Source organism: Ranitomeya imitator, chromosome 6 (genome assembly GCF_032444005.1).
Source record: "Ranitomeya imitator isolate aRanImi1 chromosome 6, aRanImi1.pri, whole genome shotgun sequence".
In the NCBI taxonomy this organism is placed as follows: Eukaryota; Metazoa; Chordata; class Amphibia; order Anura; family Dendrobatidae; genus Ranitomeya; species Ranitomeya imitator.
In genome coordinates this window covers 537964024-537987568 of record NC_091287.1, presented here as the reverse complement: position 1 = coordinate 537987568, position 23545 = coordinate 537964024, and the positions used below count along the sequence as shown (strand labels likewise).

General features: G+C 43.8%; 1 protein-coding gene across 1 annotated transcript in view; it reads left to right on the top strand.

Annotated features, from left to right (window-relative positions):
* The window catches only part of KCNQ3 (potassium voltage-gated channel subfamily Q member 3), a 280751-nt gene extending 257667 nt beyond the window's left edge, over positions 1-23084 (top strand). Inside the window, exons 10-15 of the mRNA XM_069731938.1 lie at positions 4066-4268; positions 4802-4904; positions 15671-15802; positions 15925-16038; positions 16591-16669; positions 19664-23084. Of these exons, the coding sequence (XP_069588039.1) occupies positions 4066-4268; positions 4802-4904; positions 15671-15802; positions 15925-16038; positions 16591-16669; positions 19664-20386 (1354 nt within the window). The 3' untranslated portion in view covers positions 20387-23084. The remainder of the gene's footprint in view (positions 1-4065; positions 4269-4801; positions 4905-15670; positions 15803-15924; positions 16039-16590; positions 16670-19663) is intronic.
* The last annotated feature ends 461 nt before the right edge of the window (positions 23085-23545 follow it).

Sequence of the window (23545 nt, the reverse complement as noted above, 5' to 3'; positions counted from 1 at the left end):
GACTCCGCATGAACTCTTATTATTTCTCTTATCCCTTCCCGTCTGGACTATTACAACTCTCTACTAATTGGTCTCCCTCTTACCAAACACTCCCCTCTCCAATCCAAATCCAGCCAAAATGCAGCAGCCAGGATCATATTCCTTTCCAATCACTACACCGCTGACTCTACCCTGTGCCAGTCGTTACACTGGTTACCCATCCACTACATAGTTCAATATAAACTTCACTCACTCTCTCTCTCTTACCCACAAAGTGCTCCACAGTTCAGCACCACCCTACATCTCCTCCATCGTCTCATTCTATCTATCTTTCTGCTAATAACCTAAGACTAAAATCCTCAATAATATGCACCTCCCTGTTATGATCTGGTGGCCTAGGAGCAGCATGAGACGGACTCTGGAGAAGGTGGTCCCTGTACTGACCGCAAACCCTGAACCTAAAAGTGCAACTAGAAGTAGCTGTGGGGGGTACCTAACATTCCCTAGACCCCTCGGCACAGCCTAAGATCTAACTACCCCTAAAGACAGAAACAGGAAATCTATCTTGCCTCAGAGAAAATCCCCAAAGGATAGATAGCCCCCCACAAATATTGACTGTGAGAGGAGAGGAAAATAACATATGCAGATATGAAATCAGATTTTAGCATAGGAGGCCATACTAGCTAAAAAGAAAGAATAGAACAGAGTACTATGCGGTCAGTATAAAAACACTAGAAAATATCCACCACAGAAAATACGGATCACCACATCTGACTAAAGACATGGGAGGTATAACTGCATCTCCAGAGAAATAGCTGAGCTGCAAAAAATCCTTCACACACAAAGCTGGACAAGATAAAACGTGAAAATGCACAGAACTATAAGGTCCAAGCAGGTGGACAGCAAAAACAAAGCCAGGACTTATCTTTGTAGAAAAGCACAGCAAACTGGAGAGACCAGCAGGGAAGTGAATCCTTCCAGAACAATGGACAACTGGCACTGACTAAAGGATCCTGCAAAGCTATATACCCCAGTCAGTTTTGCAATTAGTAGATACACCTGTCCACTCCTGCAGTCCAGGCACAACTGCATTACCCTCTACAACCACCGGAGGGAGCCCAAAAGCTGAATTCACAACACCTCCCGTCTCCAAGACTTCTCTCGTGCTGCACCAATTCTTTGGAATGCACTACCCAGGACAATTCGATTAATCCCCAATATCCACAGTTTTAAGCATGGCCTAAAAACGCATTACTTTAGGCTGGTCTATCACCACTCATACCTAACTTTCCCTGATTTGCCTATCTATATATAATTGTCTAAGGGTCACTTCCGTCTGTCCTTCTGTCTGCCTGTCTGTCTTGGTTATTCATTCGCTGATTGGTCTCGCCAGCTGCCTGTCATGGCTGCCGCGACCAATCAGCGACAGGCACAGTCCGAAAGAAAATGGCCGCTCCTTACTCCCCGCAGTCAGTGCCCGCCGCCCACATACTCCCCTCCGGTCACCGCTAACACAGCGTTAATGCCGGCGGTAATGGACCGCGTTATGCCGTGGGTAACGCACTCCGTTACCGCCGCTATTAACCCGGTGTGTCCCCAACTTTTTACTATTGACGCTGACTATGCGGCATCAATAGTAAAAAATGTAATGTTAAAAATAATTAAAAAAAAACCTGCTATACTCACCCTCCGTAGTCGTTCACGCCGGCCGCCATCTTCCGTTGCAGGTTCCGGTGGCAAGGATGGTGTGGGAGAAGGACCTGCCACGACGTCTCGGTCATATGACCGCAACGACATCACAGGCCCTGCGCTACAAAGACCTGCCATGACGTCACGGTCATGTGACCGCGACGTCATCACAGGTCCTGCGCTAATACCAACCCCGGGACCGGAAGCTGCCGTGGACTACCAGGGGCCCTCGGAAAGGTGAGTATATGTTTATTTTTTATTTTTTAAACTGTGACAAACCTGGCTGGGCAATATACTACGTAGCTGGGCAATATACTACGTGACTGGCCAATATACTACTTCGCTGTGCAATATACTACGTGGCTTTGTGCTGTATACTACGTCACTGAGCAATATACTACATCACTGGGCAATATACTACGCAACAGGGCAATATACTATGAGGCTGGGCAATATACTACATGGCTGGGCAATATACTACGTCACTGGGCAATATACTACGTGGCTGTGCAATATACTACATCACTAGGCAATATACTACGTCACTGGGCAATATACTACGTGGCTGTGCAATATACTACATCACTAGGCAATATACTACGTGGCTGGGCAATATACTACGTAGCTGGCAATATACTGTGACTGGTCAATATACTACATCACTGGGCAATATACTATGTAACTGTGCAATATACTACGTGGCTGGGCAATAAACTACGTCACTGGACATTATACTATGTGACTGGGCAATATACTACGTGACTAGGCAATATACTACGTGGCTGGGCAATATACTACGTGACTGGGCAATATACTACATCGCTGGGCAATATCTACGTGACTGGACAATATACTACGTGGCTGGGCAATATACTACGTGACTGGGAAATATACTACGTGACTGGGCAATATACTACGTGACTGGACAATATACTACGTGACTGGGCAATATACTACGTGGCTGGGCAATATCTACGTGACTGGGCAATATACTACGTGGCTGGACAATATACTACGTGGCTGGGCAATATCTACGTGACTGGGCAATATACTACGTGGCTGGGCATTATACTACGTGGCTGGGCAATATATTACGTGGACATGCATATTCTAGAATACCCGATGCGTTTGAATCGGGCCACCATCTAGTACAAAATATTCATTCAAATCAGGCCCCTCGTAACATCCGTTCACACCGTCCACTAACTTATTAGCTCTCTGCGTCTGTACTTGTACTGATACTGGCTGGTGACTCCCTCAAGCAGCATTGTGAATCCCCTTTGTATTCCATTGATGGCTGTCCTGTACAATACAGGTAAAGAAGCTGCGGAGACACCATCACGTGTTTCTCGACGCAAGCAGTGAATAGCCAGGCCTTTCCCCGGGAAGGAACAACCACGGGAAGGGCAGCATCCTATGAAGGAAAGCCACCTATGCCAAGCATGGTATCCATCCACAGACAGCTGTTTCGGGGTGTTTGCCCCTCATCAGTGTGGAGTAGGAATCTGGCTATTAGGAGCAGTGCCTAATAGCCAGATTCCTACTCCACACTGATGAGGGGCAAACACCCCGAAACAGCTGTCTGTGGATGGATACCATGCTTGGCATAGGTGGCTTTCCTTCATAGGATGCTGCCCTTCCCGTGGTTGTTCCTTCCCGGGGAAAGGCCTGGCTATTCACTGCTTGCGTCGAGAAACACGTGATGGTGTCTCCGCAGCTTCTTTACCTGCATCTGCATATTTCCCATAAGGGATGGGGGCAGTGTTCTGGAATCACTGCGTTGAGAAACACGTGATGGTGTCTCCGCAGTGTTGGATGTTTTGGTCTCCCCGAGGCCAATCATCTGTGCCTTTATGTCCTGTACAATACAGGCATTTTTTACGATTCTCCTTTTGTGTCCCCCCTATTTCCTCATAGATTGTAAGCTTGCGAGCAGGACCCTCACTCCTTTAGGCATCTGTTGATTTTATGTGTTTTTCCATAATGTCTTTATTGTCTGTACAAGTCCCCTCTAAAATGTAAAGTTCTGCGGAATATGTTGGCACTATAGAAATACAATTATTATTATTATTATTATTATAAATGATCTGCAGGAAACAGGTAATGCCAGGCTACTGTGGGTGCTTCAGTGGCTAGGATTAAATCTTCACTTAAAAAAATGGAAAGCGCAGATAAAACGTTTATGGGGACATAAATAAGAAATAAGTGTAATATATATGTAATAGAAATATTCACAAAATACATATTATATAAAAAAATGTATGTGATTTTTTTTTTTTAGACCTTAGATTCTTGAACATGATGGACTTCAGTGGACGTAAACTAATTAAAGTGCCACCATTTTTCTCTAAAAGGCGACACTTTCTGGTCTAATAAACATATCTTAATTATTTTCAGTCAAAGGTGGAGCTTGTTGGATCGGGTACGGCTATCCAACCCACGAGGGAACAGTCCAAAAGCCAAAACATTTTCTCCACTTATCACTGAGGGTGTAGAAGAGAGTCCCTCGAAAGAGCCAAAAAACATTGCCCTGAGTAATAAGGAGCGATTCCGCACCGCCCTGAGGATGAAGGCTTACGCCTTTTGGCAAAGCTCGGAAGGTAAAATTCTATTTTTTTATTTTTTAACATCTAAAAGTCAAGTCTAAGTTTAGAAAACCCATTTTTTAGTTAACAGAGAGTGTCCTTTGATTTAGACCAAAGAAATCAGTGGTTACAAAGAGCGTCTCTCACTCTGGAGGACCCGGCCTGTCCTGTATTCCATAGACAGCCCATTGATACGAAGGGACAGTTTGTAGTACCTATCTTCACCTGTGGTGGTGCTGCAGGAAAATAGACACTTCTGAGTTTCTCCCCTGTTAATGGCTGATTGCAGGGGGGCTCAACAGGAGGACACTTTATGATCTGTTTATTGGCAAGAGAACCTCTTTAATACCCAAAATTAACACCTTCTACTTCTTTACATACACACACTACAGACATATGTAATAGTAAAAAAAAAATGTGCTGACTTCTTCAAAGTAAATACAGGTGAAAAAAATGCAGTCTTCAAAAAGACAAATTCCCATGTGGTGAGGTTTTGATTTTTTTTCTTTTACACATATGACTTGGTAATTGCCTTATCTACTCTGTAGATGCTGGAACAGCGGGAGACCCCATGGCTGAAGGTGGTTACAGTAATGAGTTCCTGGTGGAAGATTTAATCCCTACTATAAAAGTGGCGATCCATGCTTCTAGGTATACCGGAGAAATCCATCCTATTATCTTGTATGAATATGAAGAGCAGCATGGGGTCCGTCCCCTGTACTTATAAATTATTCTATGTGTATATTGTGTTTCCTGGAAATCTTCAGTTTCTTTATTTATTATCATATTCCTTATTATTTTATGATTGTGTGTTCAGGATAGATGTATTTTTTTTTGTATTAATGGAGTTATATACAGTGGGGCAAAAAAGTATTTAGTCAGTCAGCAATAGTGCAAGTTCCACCACTTAAAAAGATGAGAGGCGTCTGTAACATAGTAACATAGTAACATAGTTAGTAAGGCCGAAAAAAGACATTTGTCCATCCAGTTCAGCCTATATTCCATCATAATAAATACCCAGATCTACGTCCTTCTACAGAACCTAATAATTGTATGATACAATATTGTTCTGCTCCAGGAAGACATCCAGGCCTCTCTTGAACCCCTCGACTGAGTTCGCCATCACCACCTCCTCAGGCAAGCAATTCCAGATTCTCACTGCCCTAACAGTAAAGAATCCTCTTCTATGTTGGTGGAAAAACCTTCTCTCCTCCAGACGCAAAGAATGCCCCCTTGTGCCCGTCACCTTCCTTGGTATAAACAGATCCTCAGCGAGATATTTGTATTGTCCCCTTATATACTTATACATGGTTATTAGATCGCCCCTCAGTCGTCTTTTTTCTAGACTAAATAATCCTAATTTCGCTAATCTATCTGGGTATTGTAGTTCTCCCATCCCCTTTATTAATTTTGTTGCCCTCCTTTGTACTCTCTCTAGTTCCATTATATCCTTCCTGAGCACCGGTGCCCAAAACTGGACACAGTACTCCATGTGCGGTCTAACTAGGGATTTGTACAGAGGCAGTATAATGCTCTCATCATGTGTATCCAGACCTCTTTTAATGCACCCCATGATCCTGTTTGCCTTGGCAGCTGCTGCCTGGCACTGGCTGCTCCAGGTAAGTTTATCATTAACTAGGATCCCCAAGTCCTTCTCCCTGTCAGATTTACCCAGTGGTTTCCCATTCAGTGTGTAATGGTGATATTGATTCCCTCTTCCCATGTGTATAACCTTACATTTATCATTGTTAAACCTCATCTGCCACCTTTCAGCCCAAGTTTCCAACTTATCCAGATCCATCTGTAGCAGAATACTATCTTCTCTTGTATTAATTGTAATGTAATTTACATCATAGGTAGACCTCAACTATGGGAGACAAACTGAGAAAAAAAAATCCAGAAAATCACATTGTCTGTTTTTTTAACATTTTATTTGCATATTATGGTGGAAAATAAGTATTTGGTCAGAAACAAACAATCGAGATTTCTGGCTCTCACAGACCTGTAACTTCTTCTTTAAGAGTCTCCTCTTTCCTCCACTCATTACCTGTAGTAATGGCACCTGTTTAAACTTGTTATCAGTATAAAAAGACACCTGTGCACACCCTCAAACAGTCTGACTCCAAACTCCACTATGGTGAAGACCAAAGAGCTGTCAAAGGACACCAGAAACAAAATTGTAGCCCTGCACCAGGCTGGGAAGACTGAATCTGCAATAGCCAACCAGCTTGGAGTGAAGAAATCAACAGTGGGAGCAATGATTAGAAAATGGAAGACATACAAGACCACTGATAATCTCCCTCGATCTGGGGCTCCACGCAAAATCCCACCCCGTGGGGTCAGAATGATCACAAGAATGGTGAGCAAAAATCCCAGAAACACGCGGGGGGACCTAGTGAATGAACTGCAGAGAGCTGGGACCGATGTAACAAGGCCTACCATAAGTAACACACTACGCCACCATGGACTCAGATCCTGCAGTGCCAGACGTGTCCCACTGCTTAAGCCAGTACATGTCCGGGCCCATCTGAAGTTTGCTAGAGAGCATTTGGATGATCCAGAGGAGTTTTGGGAGAATGTCCTATGGTCTGATGAAACCAAACTGGAACTGTTTGGTAGAAACACAACTTGTCGTGTTTGGAGGAAAAAGAATACTGAGTTGCATCCATCAAACACCATACCTACTGTAAAGCATGGTGGTGGAAACATCATGCTTTGGGGCTGTTTCTCTGCAAAGGGGCCAGGACGACTGATCCGGGTACATGAAAGAATGAATGGGGCCATGTATCGTGAGATTTTGAGTGCAAACCTCCTTCCATCAGCAAGGGCATTGAAGATGAAACGTGGCTGGGTCTTTCAACATGACAATGATCCAAAGCACACCGCCAGGGCAACGAAGGAGTGGCTTCGTAAGAAGCATTTCAAGGTCCTGGAGTGGCCTAGCCAGTCTCCAGATCTCAACCCTATAGAAAACCTTTGGAGGGAGTTGAAAGTCCGTGTTGCCAAGCGAAAAGCCAAAAACATCACTGCTCTAGAGGAGATCTGCATGGAGGAATGGGCCAACATACCAACAACAGTGTGTGGCAACCTTGTGAAGACTTACAGAAAACGTTTGACCTCTGTCATTGCCAACAAAGGATATATTACAAAGTATTGAGATGAAATTTTGTTTCTGACCAAATACTTATTTTCCACCATAATATGCAAATAAAATGTTAAAAAAACAGACAATGTGATTTTCTGGAATTTTTTTTCTCAGTTTGTCTCCCATGGTCTACCTATGATGTAAATTACAGACGCCTCTCATCTTTTTAAGTGGTGGAACTTGCACTATTGCTGACTGACTAAATACTTTTTTGCCCCACTGTATGTATGTATAAGAAGATTACCGTATATACTCGAGTATAAGCCGACCCGAGTATAAGCCGAGACCCCTAATTTTGCCACAAAAAACTGGAAAAACTTAATGACTCGAGTATAAACCTAGGGTGGGAAATGCAGCGGCTACTGGTAAATTTCAAAAGTAAAAATAGATACCAATAAAAGTAAAATTAATTGAGACATCAGTAGGTTAAGTGTTTTTGAATATCCATATTGAATCAGGAAACCCATATAATGCTCCATACAAAATATGCCCCATATAATGCTCCATAAAGTTCATGATGGGCCCTGTTGTGAATTCTGTGGTCAAGCTCCCTCCTGTGGTCACAAGTGGTACTTCGGCTGATTCTGTCTATGGGCTTCCGTTGGTGGAGGTGAGTGGTACTGCGGCTTCTGAGTTTCCTTCCTCAGGTGATGAGGTTAAGTCGTTAGGTGCCGCTCTATTTAACTCCACCTAGTGCTTTCATCCTGGCCTCCAGTCAATGTTCTAATGATGGTCTGCTTCCTCCTGGATCGTTCCTGTGGCCAGTCTCTCCTGCATGAGCTAAGTTTGCTTGTGTTGTTTTTTGCTATTTTATCTGTCCAGCTTGCTATATTTGTTTTTCTTGCTTGCTGGAAGCTCTGGGACGCAGAGGGAGTACCTCCGTACCGTTAGTCGGTGCGGAGGGTCTTTTTGCCCCCTCTGCGTGGTTGTTTGTAGGGTTTTGTGTTGACCGCAAAGCAATCTTTCCTATCCTCGGTCTATTCAGAAAGTTGGGCCTCACTTTGCTAAATCTATTTCATCTCTGCGTTTGTACTTTCATCTCAACTCACAGTCATTATATGTGGGGGGCTACCTTTACCTTTGGGGAATTTCTCTGAGGCAAGGTAGGCTTATTTTCCTCTTAGGGCTAGCTAGTTTCTCAGGCTGTGCCGAGTTGCATAGGGAGCGTTAGGCGCAATCCACGGCTGCCTCTAGTGTGGTTGGATAGGATTAGGGATTGCGGTCAGCAGAGTTTCCACGTCTCAAAGCTTGTCATATGTTTTTGGTTATGGTCAGGTCACTTTGTGTGCTCTGAACTTCAAGGTCCATTGCGGTTCTGAATTACCTTATCATAACAGTACTGGAGGCCCAGAGTACTAATGCTTCTCAATAGAGGGAAAAAAGAAGTTCTGAGACCATTTTTTTTTCTCTGCACTGTGTTTTGCCTTTTTTTCCCCTAGACATCTGGGTGGTTCAGGACACAGGTGTAGTGATGGAGATTAAAGGTCTGTTTTCATGTGTGGATCATCTCACTGCAAGAGTACAAAATATTCAAGACTTTGTGGCTCAGAATTCTATGCTAGAACCAAGAATTCCTATTCCTGATTTGTTTTCTGGAGATAGAGCTAAATTTCTGAGTTTCAAAAATAATTGCAAATTGTTTCTGGCTTTGAAACCTCGCTCCTCTGGTGACCCAGTTCAACAAGTTAAGATCATTATTTCTTTATTACGTGGCGACCCTCAAGACTGGGCATTTTCCCTTGCGCCAGGAGATCCTGCATTATGTAATATTGATGCGTTTTTTCTGGCGCTCGGATTACTGTACGATTAACCTAATTCAGTGGATCAGGCAGAGAAAAATTTGCTGGCTCTGTGTCAGGGTCAGGATGAGATTGAGATTTATTGTCAGAAGTTCAGAAAGTGGTTCGTGCTCACTCAATGGAATATATGTGCGCTGGCAGCTATTTTCAAAAAAGGTCTCTCTGAAGCTATTAAGGATGTCATGGTGGGATTTCCTTTGCCTGCTGGTCTGAATGAGTCTATGTCTTTGGCCATTCAGATCGGTCGACGCTTGCGTGATCGTAAATCTGTGCACCATTTGGCGGTATTATCTGAGCATAAACCTGAGCCTATGCAGTGCGATAGGACTTTGACCAGAGCTGAACGGCAAGAACACAGACGTCAGAATGGGCTGTGTTTCCACTGTGGTGATTCCACTCATGCTATCTCTGATTGTCCTAAGCGCACTAAGCGGTTCGCGAGGTCTGCCACCATTGGTACGGTACAGTCGAAATTTCTTTTGTCCGTTACTTTGATCTGCTCTTTGTCGTCCTATTCTGTCATGGCATTTGTGGATTCAGGTGCTGCCCTGAATTTGATGGACTTGGAGTATGCTAGGCGCTGTGGATTTGTCTTGGAGCCCTTGCAGTGTCCTATTCCATTGAGAAGAATTGATGCTACGCCTTTGGCCAAGAATAAGCCTCAGTATTGGACCCAGCTGACCATGTGCATGGCTCCTGCGCACCTGGAAGATATTCGCTTTCTGGTGTTGCATAATCTGCATGATGTGGTCGTGTTTGGGTTGCCATGGCTACAAGTCCATAACCCAGTATTAGATTGGAAATCTATGTCTGTGTCCAGCTGGGGTTGTCAGGGGGTACATGGTGATGTTCCATTTCTGTCTATCTCATCATCCACCCCTTCTGAGGTTCCAGAGTTCTTGTCTGATTACCGGGATGTATTCGATGAGCCCATGTCCAATGCCCTACCTCCGCATAGGGATTGTGATTGTGCTATCGATTTGATTCCCGGTAGTAAGTTTCCTAAGGGTCGACTGTTTAATTTATCTGTACCTGAGCACACCGCTATGCGGAGTTACGTAAAAGAATCCTTGGAGAAGGGTCATATTCGCCCGTCGTCATCGCCATTGGGAGCAGGGTTCTTTTTTGTGGCCAAGAAGGATGGTTCGCTGAGACCTTGTATTGATTACCGCCTTCTAAATAAAATCACGGTCAAATTTCAGTACCCCTTGCCGCTGCTATCTGATTTGTTTGCTCGGATTAAGGGGACTAGTTGGTTCACCAAGATAGATCTTCGTGGTGCATATAATCTTGTGCGCATTAAACGGGGCGATGAATGGAAAACTGCATTTAATATGCCCGAGGGCCATTTTGAGTACCTAGTTATGCCATTCGGACTTGCCAATGCTCCATCAGTATTTCAGTCCTTTATGCATGACATCTTCCGAGAGTACCTGGATAAATTCCTGATTGTATACTTGGATGATATTTTGGTCTTCTCGGATGATTGGGAGTCTCATGTGAAGCAGGTCAGAATGGTGTTCCAGGTCCTGCGTGCTAATTCTTTGTTTGTGAAGGGATCAAAGTGTCTCTTTGGTGTTCAGAAGGTTTCATTTTTGGGGTTCATTTTTTCCCCTTCTGCTATCGAGATGGACCCTGTTAAGGTCCAGGCCATTTATAATTGGACTCAGCCGACTTCTTTGAAGAGTCTGCAAAAGTTCCTGGGCTTTGCTAATTTTTATCGTCGTTTCATCTGTAATTTTTCTAGTATTGCTAAACCATTGACCGATTTGACCAAGAAGGGTGCTGATGTGGTCAATTGGTCTTCTGCTGCTGTGGAAGCTTTTCAAGAGTTGAAGCGTCGTTTTTCTTCTGCCCCTGTGTTGTGTCAACCAGATGTTTCGCTTCCGTTCCAGGTCGAGGTTGATGCTTCCGAAATTGGAGCGGGGGCTGTTTTGTCGCAAAGAGGTTCTGATTGCTCGGTGATCGGTGATGAAGCCATGCGCCTTCTTTTCCAGGAAGTTTTCGCCTGCGGAGCGAAATTATGATGGTGGCAATCGAGAGTTGCTGGCCATGAAGTGGGCATTCGAGGAGTGGCGTCATTGGCTTGAAGGAGCTAAGCATCGCGTGGTGGTCTTGACTGATCACAAGAACTTGACTTATCTCGAGTCTGCCAAACGGTTGAATCCTAGACAGGCTCGTTGGTCGCTGTTCTTCTCCCGTTTTGACTTTGTGGTTTCGTACCTTCCGGGTTCTAAAAATGTGAAGGCGGATGCCCTGTCTGGGAGTTTTGTGCCCGACTCTCCGGGTTTGTCTGAGCCGGCGGGTATTCTCAAAGAGGGAGTAATTGTGTCTGCCATCTCCCCTGATTTGCGGCGGGTGCTGCAAAAATTTCAGGCTGATAAACCTGATCGTTGCCCAGCGGAGAAACTGTTTGTCCCTGATAAATGGACTAGTAAAGTTATCTCTGAGGTTCATTGTTCGATGCTGGCTGGTCATCCTGGAATCTTTGGTACTAGAGATTTGGTGGCTAGATCCTTTTGGTGGTCGTCTCTATCGCGGGATGTGCGTTCTTTTGTGCAGTCCTGTGGGATTTGTGCTCGGGCTAAGCCCTGCTGTTCTCGTGCCAGTGGGTTGCTTTTGCCCTTGCCGGTCCCGAAGAGGCCTTGGACACATATCTCTATGGATTTTATTTCAGATCTCCCCGTCTCTCAAAAAATGTCGGTTATTTGGGTGGTTTGTGATCGCTTCTCTAAGATGATCCATTTGGTACCCTTGTCTAAATTGCCTTCCTCCTCTGATTTGGTGCCATTGTTCTTCCAGCATGTGGTTCGTTTGCATGGCATTCCAGAGAACATCGTTTCTGACAGAGGTTCCCAGTTTGTTTCGGGGTTTTGGCGAGCCTTTTGTGCTAGGATGGGCATTGATTTGTCTTTTTCCTCGGCTTTCCATCCTCAGACAAATGGCCAGACTGAACGAACCAATCAGACCTTGGAAACCTATCTGAGATGCTTTGTTTCTGCTGATCAGGATGATTGGGTGTCTTTTTTGCCGTTGGCTGAGTTCGCCCTTAATAATCGGGCCAGCTCGGCTACCTTGGTTTCGCCGTTTTTCTGCAATTCTGGGTTCCATCCTCGTTTCTCTTCAGGGCAGGTTGAGTCTTCGGACTGTCCTGGTGTGGATACTGTGGTGGACAGGTTGCAGCAGATTTGGACTCATGTAGTGGACAATTTGACCTTGTCCCAGGAGAAGGCTCAATGTTTCGCTAATCGCAGACGCTGTGTGGGTCCCCGACTTCGTGTTGGGGATTTAGTTTGGTTGTCATCTCGTCATATTCCTATGAAGGTTTCCTCTCCTAAGTTTAAGCCTCGTTTCATTGGTCCGTATAGGATTTCTGAGGTTCTTAATCCTGTGTCTTTTCGTTTGACCCTTCCAGATTCTTTTTCCATCCATAACGTATTCCATAGGTCATTGTTGCGGAGATACGTGGCACCTATGGTTCCATCTGTTGATCCTCCTGCCCCGGTTTTGGTGGAGGGGGAGTTGGAGTATATAGTGGAGAAGATTTTGGATTCTCGTGTTTCGAGACGGAAACTCCAGTATCTGGTTAAGTGGAAGGGTTATGGTCAGGAAGATAATTCCTGGGTCTTTGCCTCTGATGTCCATGCTGCCGATCTTGTTCGTGCCTTCCATATGGCTCATCCTGGTCGGCCTGGGGGCTCTGGTGAGGGTTCGGTGACCCCTCCTCAAGGGGGGGTACTGTTGTGAATTCTGTGGTCAAGCTCCCTCCTGTGGTCACAAGTGGTACTTCGGCTGATTCTGTCTATGGGCTTCCGTTGGTGGAGGTGAGTGGTACTGCGGCTTCTGAGTTTCCTTCCTCAGGTGATGAGGTTAAGTCGTTAGGTGCCGCTCTATTTAACTCCACCTAGTGCTTTCATCCTGGCCTCCAGTCAATGTTCTAATGTTGGTCTGCTTCCTCCTGGATCGTTCCTGTGGCCAGTCTCTCCTGCATGAGCTAAGTTTGCTTGTGTTGTTTTTTGCTATTTTATCTGTCCAGCTTGCTATATTTGTTTTTCTTGCTTGCTGGAAGCTCTGGGACGCAGAGGGAGTACCTCTGTACCGTTAGTCGGTGCGGAGGGTCTTTTTGCCCCCTCTGCGTGGTTGTTTGTAGGGTTTTGTGTTGACCGCAAAGCAATCTTTCCTATCCTCGGTCTATTCAGAAAGTTGGGCCTCACTTTGCTAAATCTATTTCATCTCTGCGTTTGTACTTTCATCTCAACTCACAGTCATTATATGTGGGGGGCTGCCTTTACCTTTGGGGAATTTCTCTGAGGCAAGGTAGGCTTATTTTCCTTTTAGGGCTAGCTAGTTTCTCAGGCTGTGCCGAGTTGCATAGGGAGCGTTAGGCGCAATCCACGGCTGCCTCTAGTGTGGTTGGATAGGATTAGGGATTGCGGTCAGCAGAGTTTCCACGTCTCAGAGCTTGTCATATGTTTTTGGTTATGGTCAGGTCACTTTGTGTGCTCTGAACTTCAAGGTCCATTGCGGTTCTGAATTACCTTATCATAACAGGGCCCCAGAAGATGCTCCACACAAAATACGCCCCATATAATGCTCCATAAAGTTCACGATGGGCCCCATAAGATGCTCCATAATAAAATATGCCCCATAAAATGCTCCATAAAGTTTATGATGGGCACCATAAGATGCTCCATAATAAAATATGCCCCATAAAATGCTCCATAAAGTTTATGATGGGCCCCATAAGATGCTTCATACAAAAATATGCCCCATACAATGCTGCATAAAGGTTGATTATGGCCCCATAAGATGCTCCATAGAATATTATGCCCCATATACTGCTGCTGCGATTAAAAAAAAAAATGACATACTCACCTCTTGTCCTGAGCAGGCAGTGACACCAGCACTTGCGATATTCACCTGTCCCCGTTCCACCGCCGCGCGCCTCTCTGTCTTCTGGCTCTCTGCAGTGACTGTTCAGGCACAGGGCGCACACTAAACACGTCATCGCGCCTCTGACCTGAACGTCACAGCCAGAGGATGCGGACGACGGAGCGGCACGCAGCGATGGAACAGGGACAGGTGAATATTGCATGGCTCACCCTCCCCGTTATACTCACCCTCCCGCCGCAATCCCTGGCAGCTTCTCCGCGACGGTCTCTGGCGCTGGCAGCTTGTTCCTGTGTTCAGCGGTCACTGGTACCGCTCATGAAAGTAATGAATATGCGCTCCACCCCTATGGGAGTAGAGTCGCATCGATATTCATTAATTTAATGAGCGGTACCACGTGACCGCTGAACACAGGAAGAGCTGCGGGTGCCGGAGAAGCAGGGACATGCAGTGACGCGCCGGGAGCAGGTGAGTATGATGTGACAGCCGACGCTCCCCCGCCGACCCCCTGGGACAATGACTCGAGTATAAGCCGAGAGAGGCACTTTCAGCCTAAAAACAATGCTGAAAATCTCGGCTTATACTCGAGTATATACGTTATTTTAATAGCACTATATACAATAAAACACGGTAAAAATACACCCCATGTATAAAAAAAAAAGAAAATACCACAACGCTGTCCCATACTATAATAATACCCCCTTTGTACAAGAAAATATCATAATACTTCCTCTTTTGTAAAAGGAAATACTATAATAATACAATATACAAAAAAATACTATAATACTGTTCTCTATGTTCATGAATATAACTAGTAATACTACTGCCCCTATGTACAAGAATATAACTACTCTAATACTGCCCCTGTGTACAAGAATATAACTATAATACTGCCCCTATGTACAAGAATATAACTACTATAATACTGCTCCTATATACAAGAATATAACTACTATAATACTGCTCCTATATACAAGAATATAACTACTATAATACTGCCCCTATGTACAAGAATATAGCTACTATAATTCTGCTCCTATGTACAAGAATATAACTACTATAATACTACCCCTGTGTACAAGAATATAACTACTATAATACTGCTCCTATGTACAAGAATATAACTACTATAATGCTGCTCCTATATACAAGAATATAATTACTATAATACTGCCCCTATGTTCAAGAATATAACTACTATAATACTGCTCCTATGTACAAGAATATAACTACTATAATACTGATCATAAGTCATTTTCCTTTAATAATTAGTTTTCATTTGATTAGAATCACCTGGAAAACGATCCACATGTGTCTAAGATTGATTTCAGTGATCCATTGAGCCCTGAGACACAATACCATCCATGAGTTTATTTGAAAAACAAAACAATGAAATCTTTATGACACTTAAATCCAATTTGCATAATAATTTGGGACACGGTGTATGGTGACCATATCTTGAACTTACTAGTGTGATCAGATAAAAGTAAAGGCTCCTTCTGGTACATGGTGATTGTGGTGTTGTCTGGGCTGTGTGTGGGTAATTGTGGTCGTGGTAAAGACTCCTTTCATCTCCTGTGCAGAATACTACAATTTTTGTTACGTAAGAAAAAATTTAAGGAGACGCTGAGGCCTTATGATGTGAAGGACGTTATAGAGCAGTATTCTGCAGGCCACTTGGACATGCTCTCCAGAATTAAATACCTCCAGTCCAGGTCAGCCATTACTCCTCTTTTTGTTTTTCCTCGGTATTTCATTATTTTTGATTTTTCAGAGTTCAATATCGAAAAAGAGGTCTAACACTTTGATGCATAATGTTTTCATTCTTCATCCCCAGAATAGACATGGTATTTGCTCCAGGTCCTCTTTCAACACCCAAACATAAGAAATCCCAGAAAGGACCGAGTGGTGGTGGTGGCGGATACGGGTATCCATCCCAACAGTCTCCAAGGTAAAAGTGGTGTCCAGTATGGACCTGCACGTGGTAAAAGATGACTACTTGTTAATTTATTTAATGGTAAATCACATATTTTATGTCCTCAAAAAGCCAAGGAGATACTGCTTGTCACCTCGAAGTCCTGGTTTTACCACAGTCATTTGTTGAGGTTCTTGGTGCTCCACTTACCCTTAGTTCCTCTTGGCTCAGTTTAGTTTCCCCTGAGTTCACTGACATTGAAGCTACCATGGCAATGAACTTGAGCTCCAATAGCAAGCTGGAACTTTTTTGAAGACCCTTATAGAACAGTTTTTGGAGGCTCCCATAGAGACATGGATACCTTTGATACTAGGATCCGTGCAAGACTCTCACTCTCTCCAAACGTACTGCATTGTTAGCGAAAAGGTTTCGTGGAAAATGGCCTCAGGAACTGGAAAGGGGTTGAACACCAAAAAGCCTTTTGTGCTGAATGGTAAAATCCAGCACCATAACGGAGGATCAGTAGAAGCATTGGTGGGGACCACTTTCTTTTTTGTGTTTGTCACTGCTTTAGTTTTATCTTTCTAGGCACGATCCCTATGGGTCCAAAGCTTCAGATTTTGAAGACCAAAGTATGATGGGAAAATTTGTGAAAGTAGAGAGACAGGTACTGTCGTGTATCTTGAAAATTTTTTGATCCAATTCTTTTTTTTATGTTTTGCTCAAATCTTCTGAAATTATGCTGGTTTCATAATGTGGAAAATACTGGCGCTTAGCTTGTGTGAAGGGATGTAGCAGAAGACAATTTCCATGGTGCCAGAGATGGCCCAAAAGCCGTCATCGTAAATGGTACATGGTAGGTGGCAGCAATTTTTCAGGGCAATTTTCTACAACTTTGAATCATACTTCGGGGGAGACTTTCTTAGGATAAGTGCACATGATGTTTTTGAATAAAAAGATGATTCATGAAAATGCCAGCATTGTTTACCCTGAAATGTCATCTTTGCCATCTTTATTGTCGCTTTTTACATTTTTTATATATACCGTATATACTCGTGTATAAGCCGAGATTTTTAGCACTTTTTTGTGCTGAAAACGCCTCCCCTCGGCTTATACATGAGTCATTGTACAGAAAGTCGGCGGGGGAGGGGGAGTGGTAGAGCACCGTCCCTGCATCTCCATCCCGGCGACTCTTCCTGTGCTGAGCGATCACGTGGTACCGTTCATTAAGGTAATGAATATGCCCCCGTCTCCACTCCCATTGATGTGGAGCGCATATTCATTGACCTTAATGAGCGGTACCACATGACCGCTCAGCACAGGAGAGCTGCCGCTCTGGGACAATGGAGATGCAGGAACAGCGCAAGGAGGGTGAGTAGGACAGGGGGGAGGGAAAGTGAGACATGCATACAACGATGGGATGGGGGGATGAGCCATGAGGGACCTGGGGAGCCATGCATACAACAGGGGGAGCCACACATACCAGGACAGGATGGGCGAGAGCCACACATAGCAGGACAGGACGGGGCAGCCATGCATACAACAGGGACAGCCACACATGCCAGGACAGGGCGGGGGAGCCACACATAATAGGACGAGGGAGCCATGCATACAACGGGGAGAGCCACACATACCAGGACAGGACAGGGGGAGCCACACATAGCAGGACAGGACGGGGCAGCCATGCATACAACAGTGACAGCCACACATGCCAGGACAGGGCGGGGGAGCCACACATAACAGGACAAGGGAGCCATGCATACAACGGGGAGAGCCACACATACCAGGACAGGACGGGGGGAGCCACACATACCAGGACAGGACGGGCGAGAGTCACACATAGCAGGACAGGACGGGGCAGCCATACATACAACAGGGACAGCCACACATGCCAGGACAGGGCAGGGGAGCCACACATAACAGGACGGGGGAGCCATGCATACAACAGGGGGAACCACACATACCAGGACAGGACGGGCGGGAGCCACACATAGCAGGACAGGACGGGGCAGCCATGCATACAACAGGGACAGCCACACATGCCAGGACAGGACGGGGAGTGCCACACATACCGGGACAGGACGGGGGTAGCCACACATACCATTCTTGTCATCATATTTCATGTATTTTTAGATGCTTTCTGGGCTTTTTCAGACAAGGAGGGGTAGCTTAGGGTAAAATGGATTTGGCTTAGTGAAGAAAGGTCTAACATGAAAATGATGTCTGCCAAAAACGGTCTATAATTTTGGCACAAATTTTTGGCACAAACCAAGCCAACCTAAAGGTGCCATAAACTTAGGCCCTGCTTCATCTTTCTTTTTGTGCTCTCTTTTTAATAAAAAGCCTTGATTTACAATTTGGGACAAATTCAGCAAAGGTGTCATGGCAGAAACCTGGTGTAAAAGCCTTAAAAATTCTCAACATTTTTGTCCAATGGGAAGTTCCGCAACGTGCGCAGCAGCAGTCTTAATGAATTGGCCCCAAAAGGGTTTTTTAAGTAATTTTTTCTTTTCGCTTTGTTTTTGCCTTGGAAGATTTTGTGCTAAATTCATTAAACTGGCACATGATGTTGGATGAATTTTGTGAAACTTTGCATTGTTTTTTTTTTATAAATAAAACGTTCCAGTTTCATAGCATTTTTATACGGTAATCTTTAATGGCGCTTGTTTGAAGAATTTGGCACAAAGATGCTTTTCTTTATTCTTTTAACGAATTTTTTTTTTTTTGAAAAAAAATAATTAGACAGATTTTGTGCTCCATTAGGATGCTGGAGTAAAATTGCGCAAAAAAAAATAAATTGCGATATTTTGAAAAGTTTCAGATGATAAATTGTCTGAAAACTATTTGGGATCAAAACCATGTCCATATGATTGAACAAACCTAATAACTGACAAGGACTGAAAAAGCTAGCGTTAAAGTAGTATAAAACTCATAATGAATTTTGAGCAAAAATGCCAAAATGTAAATGCTTAAAACCCAAACATTTAAGGCCTGATTCTTAATTTGCTGTTTTTTATTTCTCTTTTGGGGCCAAATTCTATATTACATTTGCACCTTATTTTCATATTTTGGTGTTTTTAGTTTGTTTGTGATCTGTAAAAAAAATTATCTCTTCATTTTCACCTTTTTAAAGTTTATTTTATGTTGCTTTTTTATGTTCATCAATGTGGTCACAGTTTTTTGTTTTCCAGATCTTTTCAACTGATTTAACATTTTTTGAGCAACTACTGCTCGTTCCCCCATCCCCCACACTGGAGTTACATACGTCTTTTATTTATTAGCAATGTTTGTGACATTTTAGAACAATGTGTGATTTTTAGCTAAAAGTTCGTAGGAAAGGATTTCAAGAAAGATCATTTTTGGCTTTGCGCAAAATTAATGCTTTTGAATAATTTGGCGCAATAAACGTTAACGAATACACAAGACAAAAATAAGTAAAGTGACTTCATAAAAACTGCAAATAATCAATCGAGCCCTAAACTTTTAGATGGTGAATCGGGAATTTAGTCTAAAGTTTGGTTGAACTCTATAATGAGGAACGTAATGGTAATTTTGGCTTGCCCATTGAAATTTCATCAGTCTTTTAGATCTGAAATATTTGGAATTTAATCTTATATTCTTGATTGATGACTTTATTTTGGATAATTTGTTTCACCCCCAGGTCCAAGATATGGAAAAGAAATTAGACTTTTTGGTGGATATGCACTTGCAGCATATGGACCAACTTCAGGTCCAGGTAACTGAGTACTACCCACTTAGAGAGTCTCAAACGGAAGTGGATGGCGAGGAGAACCAATATTCCGAGGTTGGCAGGCTCGTTTATAATTATACAGAGTCCTGCACTCATGGAAATCCCTACGACATGCATCAAGTTTCTTTTAATAAGTTGGATCAGTATGGGTTCTTCGATAACTATCCAGTAGAATTTACCGCAACCATGCCTTTTAATGGTGAAAACTGTTCTAGGAGGATAATGACCTCCTCACCCAACTATACCGAAAGGCCGACAGTTTTGCCCATTCAGACTTTGATAGACACTCGGGTCAACTTTCGACACGAAAGAGAAATCTCGAGCCCGTATGCCGAAAGGGACTCCCCGGTCCATAGAAGAAGTTTCACCAGAGATAGCGACACCCCTCTATCTCTCCTCTCGGTCAACCACGATGAACTTCAGAGGTCTCCAAGTGGTTTCAGTATTTCTCAAGAAAAAGAAGACTTTATTTTTGGCCCCAATGGCTCAACATGGATGAGAGAGAAACGTTACTTAGCGGAAGGTGAAACGGATACAGATACGGACCCATTCACACCTAGCGGCCCTATGACCTTATCATCAACGGGAGACGCTATTTCAGATTCGGCATGGACACCTTCAAAACCTGTTTAAGTCCGAGATGATGGTGGTGGTGGTGGGGGGGGATTGACTTTTTTTCATACGATGTGCTAATTCTTTGTATAAGTCACGATACACTTTCCAAAGTTGAAAAAAAGAGGAAAAACACAACCAACGGCTAAATATGATGCATGTTTAACTCTGTACTCACGGCATCATCTCGCATACGTTCCATCACTTTTATTTCGTTGCTCTTCACGAAAAAATGAAACAGCATTTTAGATTCTAGCATGACTTGCATGTGTATACATGATATGAGTGTGAAAAAAATTCTCTATTTTCTATTTTGTAACGATACGGCACATACCTTACCCATGGGTGGATCTATGCAGTAGGAAACTCCGATGTGAGCGACCATTCTATTACCATGAGATTTTTTTTCTTGTCATTGAGCTGCAGCGTCGGTTATACCAAAAGTTTTCACATGTAGACAACTTTATCTTATTGACTCACTCTTGCGCCCTCCTGAAACTTTGATCTAACACTTGTTTTCTGAATTCTTAGTTTTGTTAATTTTTTATTTATTTTTTTTTTTTTTACACAACCTAATTTGTTGCAGAGTCAAACAGAAAATCCAGATATAAAAAGTGTTTGGGTGATCGGAAGTGACCAATATTTTGTAGAAGTTCTTCCCATTTATTGGAAGATCTCATTTCAGCACATTTTTAAGGGACAGGAACACTTTTGCAGCAATTTTTTTCTGAACCTGATGAGGTTAAAATGAAGCATTTTGCAAATAGTATTCTGTTATGTGTATACAGTTTCCAAGCAGACCTGTACGTTTCCATGGTTACAGACTACAAACCCAGTGTGTAGTCAGATCTCTGCTCTCTATATTCTGTTATCTACAGATTTGCCAGAAAAATTTGCATAAACCGCACTGCAGACTGTAAGGACATAGATGTGCGTAGAAGCTGCGCACGCAAAATGGGAAGGAGATTTTCCCATTTTAGAATGATTTGCTAGATTTTTCCTTATTTTTTCACTTTAGCTGCATTAAATGAATCCGTTATTGCAAAAATGTACATGCCTCAAGCACTAAAAATGTAAAATGGATGTAGTTAAAGGGGTTGTCTGCAATGTCTATATTAATGACAAATCTGTAGGATAGGTCATCAATATCAGATCAGTTCAACACCCGGCACCCCCCTCGATCAGCTTTTATCAGCTCTGGTGGCGGTCGGATGTAAGCACAGAACAACACAGCACCGTACACCGTTTGGTGTCCGCTACCGCTACTGCAGCTCAGCTTCTATTAAATAGAATAGGAACTGATCTGCAGGACCTGTCAGCGACCACTACACAGCTGATTCAGTGGTAGTGTGGATTTTACCGCTCAAGATCTGGTATTGATGACATATCAATCAATTAACCATCGTACATGTAGGAAAATGCACTTGTATTTCCATCGTTAGAAACAACCACCGAAAATTTCGACTAAGCCATAGGTAGGCCCTTTATTGGAAGGGTCCTAATTCTTGGATGAGGTGGAGCTTTTCATCAGGTCCCAACTAGGGGGTGCTGTGGAGAAGTTAGAAAGAGTTTTCCTTTATTACTTTTTAGATTCTTCATCACAATTCCAATATACCAAAAAAAGCACCACCCGTAGATATAAATTTATTTTGGAACGAGAAATTTACCCATTTACATTTATTTTAAAATAATATATAAATATGCCATGTTCATAATGTCTTAAATTCTGAAAAAAAAAGAAAATATTTTCATTTAGGGCTAAAGTTTGCAAAATTCACCTGTAAAGGAGACCTTTAATTTTTTTTATCCTATTGGAATTAGCCTATTTGATGTAATTGTATCAGTGTGTACCGATACAGCAGGCGCCAGGACATTGTAAGAGTTGACACCGGGCAATTTTTTTATATACTGTATATTTCGGACTATAAGGCGCACCGCACCATAAGACGCCCCTAGGTTTTAGAGGAAGAGAAGATTGAAACAAAAAATGTGGTCAATTCTGTGCTTAATATCCCTTATTCTAATATATATGGTCCCCTCATCCCTATCCTGGTATGCATGGCCCCCTCTTCCCTATCCTGGTATGCACAGATCCCTCATCCCTATCCTGGTATGCACGGTCCCCTCACCCCTATCCTGGTATGCATGGCCCCCTCTTTCCTATCCTGGTATGCACGGATCCCTCATCCCTATCCTGGTATGCACGGTCCCCTCACCCCTATCCTGGTATGCATGGCCCCCTCATCCCTATCCTGGTATACATGGCCCCCTCATACCTATCCTGGTATACATGGCCCCCTCACCCCTATCCTGGTATGCATGCCTCCCTCTTCCCTATCTTGGTATGCATGACCCCCTCACCCCCATCCTGGTAGGCATGGCCGTCTCATCCCTAGCCTGGTATGCATGGTACCCTCACCCCTATCCTGGTAGGCATGGCCCTCTCATCCCTATCCTGGTATGCATGGCCCCCCCACCCCTATCCTGGTAGGCATGGCCCTCTCATCCCTAGCCTGTTAGGCATGGTCCCACTCATCCCTATCCTGGTATGGTAGGGCACCCATCTATTTCCTGGTAAGCATGGCCATATCCTTATCCTGATATGATTGGCCCCATCCCCATCCTGGTATGCAGAGCCCCCATCTCCATCCCGGTATGCATGGCCCCATCCTGGTATGATTGGCCCCGTTCTCCATCCTGGTATCTATGGTCCCTTCAGAAAAACATAAAAAAAAAAAAACATTATACTTACCTTCCTGCTCTCCCTTGCAGTGTTTTGTTCCGATGCCAGTAGCTACTTTATGCTTATAAGCAGCCATGCCGTCCTTGCAAGCTGAGGACAGCTGCCGGAATATTCACTGCTCTCCACGCCGGGACCATGTGTGTGGAGAGCAGTGAGTATTCCTTGCTCTTTATTAGCAAGCACAGTGTCAGCCACAGCCGCCGGCTTCCTACAGCTGCCAGGCGTTCATGTTTGCTGCTACTAAAGGGAATCAATATTGATTGCATTCCATGACCATGATTGCATTCGCGGGTACAGGTGAACTCCCAGCAGCTGCAGGAAGGCAGTGGCAGTAGCTAATAGCATGTCCGTGATTAAAGAGAAATTAATATTCACAGTCCCTTAAAGGGGTAGTCTCAAGAATGACAGTTATTCCCTATTAATGGGATGAGGGATAA